Source organism: Rhododendron vialii, chromosome 3a (assembly GCF_030253575.1).
Source record: "Rhododendron vialii isolate Sample 1 chromosome 3a, ASM3025357v1".
Classification (NCBI taxonomy): Eukaryota; Viridiplantae; Streptophyta; class Magnoliopsida; order Ericales; family Ericaceae; genus Rhododendron; species Rhododendron vialii.
In genome coordinates, this window is record NC_080559.1 from 10,062,172 (window position 1) to 10,076,836 (window position 14,665).

A 14,665-nucleotide genomic window follows, 5' to 3' on the forward strand; every position below is an offset into this window, starting at 1 on the left:
GAAGAGGCACTGCTCGTCTGGTACTCAAATCATCGTCTCATCTCTTGACACCTGTCCTCCTCTCTTTTTTTCCCTTTTTTTTTTTTTTTTGGGATCCGCCTCTTTTTCCGAAATCATTCTCTCTCACGTGTACTATTTACTCCTACTACGTACAGTTCCATTTTTAAAAGCATAATTGCATGCTTTATCCTTTCCTTTCTCCCCCTCCCAACCACCAACCTTGCTATCAGAAAAGAATATGAGCACGTATTGCTTTGTGACGTGTTTCGGTTTACATAAAGATGATTGAAATCGTTCATTTAAGATTTTAGAAAATTCGCGAGATATTAGATTTTGCTTCGGAATTCGGGCTTGAACTCTAAAGTAACATTGAATGTTTCGTAAACGTCTCCACTACACTAATATACAATTGAGTTGAATTTTTTACTTAAAATCCTAAATAAATATTTTTTCCTAAAAATTACGGGCTCCGATCATTTTTCTTAAACCACGGATCCCAAAACAATCTGTACGTGAGTCTGTAGCCCTTTGTCTGTACTCACAGTAGCTTTTTGTTTTTGTTTTTGATTTTTTAGGAAATTGCTCACAGTAGCTTTGTAAACCTATGGGGTTATCAGCATACATACACACGCACTGTTCTTCGTACACGATACACATCGAGAGAGAGAGAGAGAGAGAAGAGAGAGATTTGCAAAAAAAAACAGAAAGAGAAGAGAGATGGGTCCATTGTAGTCCTCTTCCTAAATTGAAAGCTTTTTCCTCCAAGACACGATCCGGGTCTGCCGCTCCTCTCTCTCTCTCTATCTCTCTCTCTCTCTCTCTCTCTCTCTCTCTTATTCATTTTTATTTCGTGCAAGCAGCCACTAAAGTTCTAAACAGTGTTTTCACAAATCGTGGAAATGGACGACCAGTACGGAGGCATGGCAGATCTCAGGCAGTACATGAACGGAGGAAGGGCTCACTTCGCGGCCATCCCACCAGCACCAGGAGACCTATTCTCCGGCGGCCGGAACCTGACTCTCGAATCTCAACACCACCACCACAACAACCCCTACCTGGTGCAGCAGCCACATGGGGGGATTCTACAACACCACGAGTTTCCCTCTGATTCAACAGGACGAGGAGGAGGGGGAGCAGCCGCGGCGTCGAGCGGTGCTAGTCTGAACGGGCTGGAGATGGACGGCGGAGTTGGGTTTGGGGATGGTGGTGGTGGTGGCGGGAGTGGAAGGTGGCCTAGACAAGAGACCTTGACACTACTTGAGATCAGATCTAGGCTTGATTCTAAGTTCAAGGAAGCTAATCAAAAGGGTCCCTTGTGGGATGAAGTCTCTAGGTCTCATCTCTCTCTCTCTCTCTCTCTCTCTCTCTCTCTCTCTCTCTCTCTCTCTCTCTCTCTCTCTCTCTCTCTCTCTCTCTCTCTCTCTCTTAATTTCTTTGTCTACTTGCTATTTCCTAACCAACAGTTATATGTTGTACGAAGAAATTCGTTTGTTAATTAATTAAACCCTCTTAACCTCAGGCTTTCTTTATTCTATTTAATAATTTGACAGGTGAATTAATTTAGGAGTTCGATCAATTTCCTTAGAGAAGTCGAGCAAATACCCGTTAGGCTAAACCAAAGTGGTCATTAATACTTTGTGGGAGGAAGTCTCTAGCTAGTAGCTACACAGTCACATACCCTAGCTCTCTCTCTCTCTCTCTCTCTCTCTCTCTCTCTCTCTCTCTCTCTCTCTCTCTCCAATCTTGGTACGTACTATGTATGATCTTCAGCTACTTAGCTGTTCGGCAATAACCAGTTCGTTTGTCAATCCTCAAATCTCCTTAATTTCTTTTTCTCTTTTAAATTTTGTCTTAAAATTAAGGGTAAGTGAATTTAGGTGTGTTTGTTCATGTCCCTAGCTTAGAACATATCTGAGCAAAAACCCACTACAGTGGTCAGTGTGCTGTGTCCCTAGCTAGAAAATTCGATCGTGTCCCTAGAAAATTAAGCTTGGGGCTATAGGAGGAATGTTGCTTCTCAGTTGTTCAATTTTCTGGGGTAAAGATTCTGATCAGAAACTTGTCACTGTTGATTTACAAATTGGTGTCGTAAAGTGACATCACAGTGGAGTTTCAGTTGAAAGTCTCAGGTGTAATTTTCCTCTTTGTTTTCTAATCTGCTTCTGTGCAAATCACGTACATGTTTCTCCTGGACTGACGCAAACTTCATCTTTGAAACTGAGAACCCTCCATTTTTAAGCAAAACTTTTGGTAAAACAATGACTAAACAGTTTGGATGCTTTCAGCCCCTAACATTGTCTGATGCTTGTTCTCTCTAGAGTGGGTATTGTGTTGTGTCGTATCATCTCGTGTTCGTATCAGAATTCTCTCAACCCTCCCCTGTCCTGTTTAGATTTTTGTGTTATCGTGTCGCGTCATATTCGTGTTTCGCGTCAGAAATAGTCGACCTTAACCCGCTAACTTTGTGTTTGATTCGTATCGTGTTATCATGTCCTTTCATAATCCCCACCCCTCGTCGTGTCGTGCTGTGTTATCTCGTATTCGTGTCAGAATTCTCTAAACTCTAACATGACCTGTTTAGCTTTTCGCGTTATCAAGTCATATCATACTCATGTTTCGTGTCAGAAATAATTGACCATAACCTGCTAACTTCGTGTCCGGTTCGTCCCGTATTATCGTGTCATTTTATATATAAAATCCCACCGGGTCGTGTCATGTCGTGTTCGTATCATGTCATCTCTTTTTCGTGTCAGAACTCTCTTAATTCTAACCCGATTTGTTTAGCCTTTCAAGTTATCGTGTCATGTCATATTCGTGTTTCGTGTCAGAAATAATCGACTCTAACCCGCTAATTTCATGTTTGGTTCGTGTTATTGTATTTTTTTCATAAATTTTCACCCTGCGTCGTGTCATATTTGTGTCATGTCACCTCGTATTTGTGTTATAATTCTCTCAACACAAACCTGACTCATTCAGCTTTTCATGTTATCGTGTCATGTCACATTTGTGTTCTGTGTCAGAAATGGCCGGTCATAACCCGCTAATTTCGTGTTGAGTTCGTGTCGTGTCGAAAATTCTCACCTCTAGTTTTCTACCTCTCAATGCACCCTTATCTGAGTTCTTATTTATAAAATCTTCTCTGCCTATTAAAAAAAAACATTGTCTGCGAACTTCAATAGTCAAACAACACCCAATAAAGCAAACAGAAAGAGGAGAATGAATTTGAAACTCAATCCATGTCATTTAAACTGTGGGGTTCTCTTGTACTTCTTCATTTTGTAATTCAAATAATTCTAGTGTGTTATGACTAATTTTTCCAGGATAATGTCTGAGGAACATGGGTATCAAAGGAGTGGGAAGAAATGCAGAGAGAAATTCGAAAACCTGTACAAGTATTACAAGAAGACTAAAGAAGGGAAAGCCGGTAGACAAGACGGCAAACACTATAGATTTTTCCGGCAGCTCGAAGCTCTCTACGGCGACCATGTCACTCCTATTTCAACCTCAGACGCCCATCTAATGGGAAACAATTTCCACTTCCACAACCCAAACAACTCTAATATTGCACAACCGCCAAACCAAGAGTCCTTGTTCCAGGCTCCAAAGCATTGTGATAGTCACAGCCTCAGCTTGTCCAACTCGTCCGAATTCGACACTTCTTCGTCCGACGGAAATGAAACGAACAAGAAGAAGAGGGCGGGTAGAAGGAGTTGGAAATCCAAGATAAGGGACTTCATTGACATGCAAATGCGGAAGCTAATGGAGAAACAAGAGGAGTGGCTGGAGAAGATGATGAAGACACTCGAAAGGAAGGAACAAGAGAGGGCGATGAGGGAAGAAGAGTGGAGGAAGCAAGAGAGGGAGAGAGTTGAGAGAGAGCACAAGTTTTGGGCTAACGAGAGAGCGTGGATTGAAGCTCGCGATGCGGCTCTAATGGAGGCCTTGAACAAGTTGACTGGAAAAGAAGATGCGAAAGGTGAGGAAACACACCGGAACGAGAACGGAAGCGAAACAATTTCCAATGAGAATTGGAGGGGCGAGAGTTGGCCTGAAAGCGAGATTACAAAGATGATAGAATTGAGGGTGGGCATGGAGTCAAGGTTTCAACAAAGTGGGAGTTTAGAAGAGGTTGTTTGGGAGGAAATCGCGGCGAAAATGGGGTGTTTTGGGTATGATAGGAGTGGGCTAATGTGTAAAGAGAAGTGGGATAGGATCAACAATTACATTGGGAAAACTAGCAAGAAAAGGAAAGAGAATTATCCAAGGGGATCTTGTTACTATCAAGGGAATGAAGGAATTTATCATCAAGGAGGAGGTGGAGGGGGAGGGTATTGTGAAATCATCAATGAACAAAGGCCAGAGATCATAACAAGAATCGCACCGAGTGATCATGGTTCTTCGACGCCGAATTCAAACGCTGGAAATGCAATTCCGGATAGCTGTTTTAGGTTCTTGGTTGGTAGTGATGAACATGGGGAGAATTTGTGGGAAAATTATGGCCATGTGAGGATTGGCAAGGGAGGAAATTGATGATCACTAAATCAGGTAAACATTTTGTCAATGTTTTGTGTTTGCATCTTGGGGGGGAATTTGGATAGTGCAAAATTGAAAGAAATTTGAGAAGCTAATTATGCGCTTTCTCATTTTTTTTTTTTTTTTTTACTTTGTTAATTTTCTTTTTCGATCTTCTGTAAATTCCTCTTCAAAATCTATGATCTGAACATAGCTAGCATGTTGTGTGAAGGGGCCCTTAATTAAACAAGGTGGGAAGATCTTGGCAACTGATTGGTTATTGATTTAAAGGTAAGAGATTTGAACTTTTGTTTTTCCATGATATGAGATTAATTTGACTGATTTGTGTTTCAGTAGGCCTTTGTCTAGCTAACTGAAGATTAAGTAGGGTTTATGTATATGCATTGTTGCTTTGAGTCTCATGGACGGATATTAAGGTAAACATATATTTGAGGTTGTTTTGGTATTAGGCTGTGTTGGGCTGTTTTGAGACTTTCGTATTTCTTATGGTGTTTTTGGTTGGTTTCTTGACTTCCTCTGGGTGTGGTTCTAGGGTGACTTTTGCCAGTGTGCCCGTGATCTTTTTAATCTTTGAAATCATCTTCAAAGATTAATAAAATCTTCTTTTTGCCGATAAAGAAAAAAGGTAAACATATATTTCGTGGGTACAAACCGAGATTTTAAATAACGGTATCGATCGGGACACGTAACAGTAACGGTCGAGATGTAACGGTATTGGGAGTACCGAATAATACATAACAGGAATCAGCTCTAGCGATCGTGAATTTTTTAACCTCATGTTTTATAGGGGAAAAAAAATTTTAAATGCCAAAATCACTCGTAACAAGAGTATCGGCTTTAAAGGCCGTGATCGGACTGTGAAACAAAAACGGATCGATAGTTACGTAATGGGAAGTGGCCGATAAGCATGTGATTTTCCCCTCTCTTAGATATACTGGCATGTAATGGTTTCGAAAGGCCCAAAAAGTGTTATGTTACGTAACGGACGGTTTTTAAAACCTTGGTATCAACCTAGTTCGGATGCATGCTCTCAACGATTAATAAATTATTCCTTGCTTAGCCAGAAAAGATATATATTTGGCGTGTATTCCATAGTCCCTAGCTAATAGGAAGTTGGTCTTAGTTTTGATCTTAGATGAACTATACCTGTCATCTCCTTCTTTGGTAGACAGATATATCTTACATTTGTGTTAAATTAATTGTCCATTAAGCATGCATTTGGCGGTACTATATACTAGGGCGTTTCTTGCATTTCTTGCTTCTCAATATATTTTCAAATTCTTGAGGTATACTCTGTGGAGGATTTTAAAAGCTCTCTCGATGGAATTCATAAACTGAAACTCTATGCTGGATTTGTGGGTGAGCAAGTTTTAGCTCATCTTCGTTTTTTCCCTCAATGTATCTATCTCTTTTGAGTTTTATAAAATTGTTTCGATTTGCCGGGAAAAAAACATATCTTTTTTCAAATTCTTGTTGAGTAATTGTTTTTAGGTGCCTTATATTTGATAAATCTATTTGAAGAGTTGTTTGTTATAAGTTTGCAGCTTTTACACAAGGATTTCAAGCTTTGGTGTAGAAAGATGTTATTTCTTTGTTTTGTTTTGGGCCTTTCACTCTTCTTCATGTATCAACATCATGATGCGAGTGTCTTGTTCCTTTTTGCTTCCTCGATGTACCTTTGTCGAGTTTTTAATAAAAAAAATTGCCAATCAAAAAAAAATGAGGAAAAACTTGGACACAAACCAAAAACCTGACTAGAATATTTCACTACAAGAAAAAGTATGTTTAGTGATGAAAAAGTGGCGACAAAATTTAATTTCGTCGCTAAATGAGTATATTTGGCGACAAAAAAATAAATTCGTCACTGTTTTGATAACTTCCTTGACAAAATTATTTTGTCACCAACTATAACTATTTAGTGACGAAAAAGATATTTTTGTCACTGAAGGCTCCTATTAGGCGACGAAATAAAATTTTCGTCACCAAAAGAGTTAAAAAAGGAGACGAAATTATTTTTTGTCACCAAAGATAACTATTCGGTGACGGAAAAAATATTTTGTCGCCAAATGAACCAATTTGGTGACGAAAAATATTTTCGTCTTCTTTTTACGTTTTCAGTGACGAAAAATTTATCCTTTGGTGACGAAATTTATGAATTACGCTTTGTCACCAAGTATATTTCGGGCATAACTCTTTGCTCAGAACTCCGATTGAGATAATCTAAATTGGGTTTGAACAATAACATAAAGAGCTACGACTTTCATGTTTATTAAAATTGCTAATTTTAATGTTTAATAGTTCAAAATGGCGTTCAAAATATATTTTAATGTTCAATGTATGTGTTATATATTAGATATTTCAAACATATGTTGAAAAGTTTGTGTGGTGTAGTTGGTTAAAGCATGCGTGCAAAACTTAAGAGACTCGGGTTCAAAACCCCGCAGGAGCAAGAAAGTGAGATTTTTTTCACATATAAAAATGTCTTTCGTGACGAAAAATTTCGTCACCAATGGGTCACCTTTGACGAGCCAAAGGGAATAATTTGTGACGAAATTTTTTGTCATCAAAAAAGCACAATAGGTGACGAAGAAAATTTCGTCATCAAGTCATTTTTCCGTGACGAAATTTTTCGTCACCAAAAGGCACTATAGGTGACAAAAAATAGATTTCGTCACCAGGTAGGAATCCTCGACAACCTTTAGTCGACAAATTTTTTTTCGTCACCTATATTATTTGTGACGAAAAAGATACAATTTGCGACGATTTTCATTTGTCACCCAATGCAATTTTTCTTGTAGTGTTTGTTGCATCTGATCATCTGGATATTTGGTGTCGTTTGTCCTTAATTTTGCACTTTTTCTCGTTTGAAACTCCTACTTAGATGTTAGACAGTTTAAAAGTGTCGCTATTGCGTCAGGCTATATCTGGGTTATGATGAAAAATATTGATTGCCTTGTGATCTACTTGTTTTGTATTTGTTAAATGATTAGTTTGGCTTTGTCCAAATTCTTTCTAATGATCTCCATTTTGTAAGTGTCGCTAGGCGTTTATCAATAGAATCTTCTCACTGTTGACAAAAGAAAAAACAACGTCTTAGGTTCTCTTTATTATCTACTATTTTTTTTTTGACATGGTATTATCTACTATTGGTGTCCTCCATATTACCCTAAAACAATAAAAACAGAGAGAGGTATATTTTCTTTCCGTCTCTCATTGATCCATGCACCATAGATCCATAGTCCAAACACAGCCTTAAAAGATTGCTTTTTTGAAAAAAAATCTCAAAAGTTTCCAATATTGCTGAAGAATACAGTACAAAAATGTGGTGTGGAACGTGGTATTGATATGAGTAATTATTCAGTGGTCTTGAAACACCGTCAAGTGGTGCCCTAATATCTTTATCTATAGTACATTTTTGAAGAGTACATAACACTTAATATTGTACTACTCCACGGAAAAAAATGGTGGGGCAACACGTAATGGTATTGCCCCAAGATTAGCATTTTTTTTTTCTTATTTACATAACGTTGAAATTTCTATGATGATAACAAGCAGCAGGGTATATAGAGTAATGTTCAACTTACCAGTACTATTTTGGTTGCACAGTTAATAGTTTATTGTGAATGACTCAATTATATCTCACATTGTTTAATTGCTTCAAAGAGGCTATAATCCCGATGACCTGTTTGGCTAAGTAATTCATTTGGATTTTTTTTTCATTCAAAAATTTTTTTCCTGTATTTGTTTTTCATCAATTTTTTGTGAATTATTGCTTTGTTATGACGAGATAAATTTAACAAGTAAAAAATTAACATCAAAATCTATTTTTTTTTTTTGAATAAAAACGAAAATAAGCCGCTAAAATAATTGAATAAGAACAAAAAAAATAGGGTTGTCCACGGTCCGGATCGGATTTGATTCCTATAAATCCAATCCTAATCTGCGAGTCACGTTTTTTAGAAAATGCAATCCGTGCCTGAACCAAAAGTCTTACGGTTCGATTCTAATCTAATCCGTAAGTCACGGCTCGGTCCAGATTATTTTATCCACGGATTGCCTCCAAAAAAAATTTGATGCTACTGCCACACACATATCAGATAGATTCCAACTAAAAACGCAAACACTAAATTCCATATGCATTCCATAACATTACACAAGTCATCAGCAACTAACAAACGCAACATTTTTTGAAAAAGCAAAAAATTTTATTAATCTTTGAAGCGGATAGAAAGATTAAACGGATCTCGGGCACATCGGCGAAAACGCCACCCAAGAACCAACTCTAAAGATGGCAAGAAAACAACCGAAGCAAACACTTGAAAGCAAAGAGACACCTAAAAACATCACTCTCCAACACCACAAAAGCCTTAGAAGCTGCCAAAAAACAAGCTTAAGACCCAACACCTAAAACCTAACCCGAAAACAAGAGGATGAAAAAATACCTATAACCACAACTGAAGCAAAGGATCGGAACAAACCAAAAGGAATATGACCTGAACCCAAAAAACACCAAACATATCAGATGACGGTTCAAAATTCTAAAGAAAGGGAGACATCTTTCGCGAGGTCAACATCATCCTCCAACTCAAACTCATTCTCTAAATCATCAAGAGCGTCAATTCTTTCTACTAATTCGGCCTCGTGCATTTCCACAAGAGTCCAAAGCATAAAGTTCATCCCCACTTTATATTGAATGCTCAATCTCGCACCAATATCTAACATTTCTCGAGCTTCCTTGAAAAGACGGGAGTTTCAGTTCTTGATATCCCCAAGCTCGGTAAGAAGTCTCTTCTTCTTAATTTTCCTCTTTGATCTTCTCAACCTCCTTTCCATCTTATTAATAGCCTTAAAAGTTGATTTCTCCCCAAAAGAACTACCACCAGTCCCACCCTTTCGGTGTTGCAAATCCACACAGCTCCCAATGATGAAAGATTGGGAGCTATCCTCAACAATTCCCAAAGAAGTCACAATGTTGTCCTTCTAATAATCATTAATTAACGGACTGATTATATCCCCTAAATTCACAGGATCCCCATTGGCCAGCATAGCTTGAGAGTGAACCTCCAACTCCCCTTCTACCATCAAGTTCTTTTCTTTCCCCGCATCTAGATTTAGATTGACAATCTATTGATTATCCGCCTTTTCCTCTCCCAACGAATCACAGGGGAGGATTTTAAGCTTTCTCTAGATGGTATTCGAAAAGTAAGATTGTAATATAGCTGAGGTGTGTTATCCAATTGTCCGTTGGATGCTTTTTCTTTCTATTACATCTATGCGTCTTGTGCCTAGATGTTTTTTTCTCAATGTACCCATTTCGAGCTATATAAAATGTTTCGTTTGCCGAGAAAAAAAAAAAAAGACGAATCACAGATCTTTGTGCTTTCCATGACCTCATCACCATCCTTCCCACAAGAATGATCAGAAGCGAGACACCTCCAATTCACCTATTCGAGATCCTTCCTTCTTAGGCAACTGAATCGAAGTAAAAAGGTTCTTCGCATTCCTCCTCCCAAACTTTGATTCTGCGGTTACTCCCGTTAACCGAAACATTAATCCACTCATCGATCTTGTATTCCTTCTCAGTAACCATTAACATCTTCCCAACATCAAAAGACAAGGCCTCACGAGTATCTTGTTCTGAAAGAATTATTGCTCCAATCAGAAAGAGGCATACCCCTGCAATTGATCCACACAAATCTAGACAAACTAGAAGATTCACCATTCCGCGGTCTCAGGGAGACAAACCAATTCTTAATATCCTTGTTAGCCCCCAGACTATCCCTATCCACTCTTTCAGGAAAAGTAAAAAGCATGAACATTCCCCCCATAGATCTAACCTGGACATCCCTGCAATCAATACATTTCAAAGCTTCAAGGTCTTGGTTCGAAGAGGCTGAAGTTTTGAGAATGGCCACAGCACTTCTGGAGAGCCATTCGGGGTATTTGAAGGATATAACTTAACAGAATGGGTGGACACATTCGAGATATCAGGAGGAGAAGTAAACTTCCCTTTAACAGAGATCAATCCTTTTCCCTTGAAAGTTGCAAGTTTTACATAAAGCCTCCTACCTTCAATCCAAAAACCATTGGATTTAGATAAAGCCCTTTCTGCCGAGGTCGCACAGTTGTAGCGGATAAAACCAAATCTCCTGTTAGACACTCGGCTACACTTCGCTGGAATAAAAGCATTTTTTTTTTTTTCCTCAGCAAATGAAGATTTTATTGACTCGACAAGGGAACATCGAGAGAGGAACTCACTAAGCACAAACGCTTATCGAGAGAAGAAAACAAAACAGGAAAAAAAAAAAAACAACGTTGGACCATCCAACAGAAAGTTGGATCGCACCAACCCTTACATCAAGCATCCTTAACACCCCCAATTTGATTAAAAAACTTTCTAAATATTTAGAAAGTTTTTTAATCAATTTGGGGCTGTTAACTAACGCAACATTACTCTCATTAATCTCTATATGTGTATATTATACGTAGTATATATCGTTTACATTACTGTCATTAATCTCTATATGTATATATTATAGTATATATCGTTTAACACTCTAAGGTTTTCTTTTTTCAAAAGTTACAATTTACCCCTTAAGTTTGATATATTGTCACATTCATGTAAAAATTTTATAAAAAAATTCATAACAATTGTAGACGGGGCGATTCCGCGAACAACCAATTAAACACCTAAAAAAACATCCCAAATTTGAATCTCATAGTTTTTGATCAAATTTTTATAATCTGAACCGTTCAATGTGTGCATAATGTGATTTTAAGAATGCTCACAAGATATTAGCAAAAAATATGACCAGAAAGTGCTTCTTTTGGACAGTTTTTAATTGAACCGTTCATCAAATCTAAGTTAAAAATTGCTCAGATCAAGCTCTTCCCGGTCTTCTTCTTTTTTTTTGCTGATTTCTCACGGGTACCGTTAAAATCACGTTGAGCGGCTCGGATCATTAAAATTTGATCGAGAACTATGAAATACTTTTTTAGGTGTTTAATTAGTTGTTCCCGAAACTGTCCCAATTAGTAGAATTATAATTATTTATAAATATTACACACACATATGTATATTTTTTTTTAAATATCTCATGGTCCGATTTGGTTAATCCACGGTTTTGAAATGAAATCCAATCCTAATCCGTATCTCACAGTTTTTTAATTTTTGAATCCGTGTCCGCACCATTAATCCACGGACAAAATCCAAAAGGCATGAATCAGTTCAGTCCAATCCAGTTTCATAGTTCACGTTTTTTCTTGGACAGCCCTAAAAAAAATAAGCCACATTTCTTATTAGGCCATACGAGATGACTCAGTTATGCACGGTAGTTACATTAAAGGCAGATTTATCTATATAAAAAAGCTACAAATACAAATTTTCGAGCATAGATCAAGATATAGTTTTGTCTACAATCATCGGATGTGTGTAGAATTCAGTATACCATACGGGATCCATGTGCATTAGACGAGCAATACGTACTTTGATTTGTGCGCAGATGTCTATGCATGCAACTAACATTGCGCTAGCTCGTGGCCTAACTTTGGTTTTAAATTATCTGTATTTTTCTTAACTCGTATTTAATTTTACAACAACTTGTTTTAGATTATTTACCTATCTCGAAGAGGAAAATATGTCCAAATTTTTACTTTTTAAACATTTTAAATCTGATTTTAGTGTTTTACGTTGGAGTGTGAATATTCTTTATCTACTTGAAAAGCAAGAACTTTAAGCGGCCGAATTCTGAAAGCGGAAAAATGCATTTGTAAATCGGAAAATGACTTTAACTGGTTTAGGGATTTCTTCAACCATTTGCAAAACCCCAGGATATGTATATAATGTGTATCGTGCTAAAATCCAAATATAAATATCATGAAAACCAAAAAATAAAAAAATACTAATGGATCAATTCCACCTAGAGAAATTTACTAGCGTTCCCAAATATGAAGCACGGATAATCGGAGAATAATTGTCGTATGGGGTATTGAACGTGTATTCACCATGGACACGCGCTCGATACATATTAGATATGACAAATAAGTTTTTAATGATTATTTTTCAGATGTTTTGAAAGTCGGACACATTTACAACACGAACATGTTTGTCACTTTCTTTGACCGTAAATGACAAGGTTTTGACCTCTCATATGTATTGTGGTAATTAGAGATGTAAAACCCTAGATAATATTTAGTCCCTCCGTCCCGATTTGTTTGTCCATTTTCACTATTTAGGACCTCTTATAAAATTGTCTATATGTTTTAATTTATAATATTTTTTATATGAAATATGGATATTGTTTGATAGATCTCAATTAGATCTAAAACATGACGTTTTCAAAATTATGTAAAACATGATAGATTGTGAGATATAGATAATTTTTTAAAAAGCACGTATTTCGAAATTGGATAAACAAGCTGGGATGGAGGGAGTATTATACAATATGTTATACACAGTCAATATAGCTTGTAAAAACTACAGTATTTTTCATTCCGTACACAGAAGAGATTGATGTGATCCGTGAATGTCCAAACAATAACCCAATATAGCTTGTAAAAACTACAGTATAATCTTTGTATCATGTTAATTTCTTTGTGTTCTTGCTTAATTAATTATTCTTCGTGCATGTGATTGTATGGGTATATAATTAGGTCAAATCTAAAACACACACCTTGTTTCCTCGAAAATTCTATGGCCACTGGTCGTGGAATTACCGATTTCACATCGATGGTGATGCGGGAACCACTACGGGTCTCGCACAAAAAATTCAAATCGTTCAATAATTTAAAAATATATATATCGAGTGGCTCCCTGAAAAATTAGCTCAATCTGATATGTGTAGATATTCGATCTAATCTTCCCATTTTTCATTTAGATTTCATATATATCGAATTGAGCTAATTTTTCACAGAGTCATTCGGGGTTTTTATTTAATTATTGAACGGCTCATATTTTTTATATGAGACCTGTAGTGGGCCCCGTGCCGCCATCAGTACGAGATCGGTCCCTCGGTCGGTGGTGTAGAAGGGTTGTTTCCTTGGCCTCTATTCTCTAGCTTCGCGGTTCCAACTTGAAACACACACCTTGTTTCCTTAAGGCCAGCAGGTTCCGTGCCCCCTTGAATCTTTGGACTTTACACTTAAGCCCCCAATTTTAATTGTAGTGTTCTTCTAATTCCACTAAATAATTGCACTCGTACACTTTAATATTGAGGTATTTTCAAACCAACCATTATTATTTGTCTCCAAAATAATGAAACGAACAGCTTATATAACGTGCTCACTATTTCCTCCCTCGATAACATTTAATGTAGTTACTTTATGTACAATATTTAATGTTTTTTCCATTGTGCAAAACCAATTCATCTTAATAATCTATTTTACACGGACTTCAAATAGCATCGTGTTTCATTTCAAAAAAAAAAAAGATACTTCCAAGATTGTCATTAAGATGTTCCCCCTTTACGTTAAATCCTGGATACGTCACTGGAGACACCCATGCACGGTGATACTCATACATTTCTTCCATTTTGGGGTTTTGGCAATTTACATGTGTTAAATGCTTGGTATTAGTAATTCAATGAAAAGCATATTTTTCTTATTATTTTGCCTCATACAAGACTAACAATTACAAAAAATAAAAATAAAAAATTGATTTCTAAAACATATCGTGATTGACATTTGCATAGTATATTCTAAAAGAGTTATACCTATCATGATATCTTATCTGAATAGTCTTGTATTCCTATTTCTTTTTGTGTATGTGTTTCATAGGTTGCTCGGACTTGCTTTCACATTATGCGTGTAGCAGCGAGCAATACTAACGCATCAATCTCTGTGTACCCCTTCATGGCTTCCTGCATGAGTGCTAATCTGAATCCAGACTTGTTAATTATCCAAGACCAAGTCCCCAAATAATCCATTAATTAAAGACTCCTAGACAACTCTAGTCATTTGCAGCTAAAGCTACCCTAAAACATAGATAAACACTTTTAGAGCATCTCCAATAGACTAAGCAAAACCCTCCTTTTAGCTATTTTGAATAGGTTGAACCACAAAATCAAGTCCCAGCAGCCTAAGCAAAAGGGTCGCCTCTTAGAATATTGCTACAGCTCCTCGCGTGTACCAGCAA

General features: G+C 37.1%; 1 protein-coding gene across 4 annotated transcripts; it reads left to right on the forward strand.

Moving 5' to 3' along the window:
• Window positions 1-610: 610 nt before the first annotated feature.
• LOC131318384 (trihelix transcription factor PTL) lies at window positions 611-4,854 on the forward strand. Of its 4 annotated transcripts, XM_058348092.1 has the most exons (4): window positions 611-777; window positions 861-1,333; window positions 3,321-4,545; window positions 4,745-4,854. In XM_058348092.1, exons 2-3 carry the CDS (start codon window positions 900-902, stop codon window positions 4,528-4,530), a joined length of 1,644 nt encoding a protein of 547 aa, XP_058204075.1. In that variant the 5' UTR covers window positions 611-777; window positions 861-899; the 3' UTR covers window positions 4,531-4,545; window positions 4,745-4,854. The 4 variants fall into 4 exon arrangements, with proteins under 4 accessions (XP_058204075.1, XP_058204074.1, XP_058204076.1 ...); XM_058348091.1 differs by having other exon boundaries at window positions 3,321-4,854; XM_058348093.1 differs by having other exon boundaries at window positions 912-1,333; window positions 3,321-4,854.
• The last annotated feature ends 9,811 nt before the right edge of the window (window positions 4,855-14,665 follow it).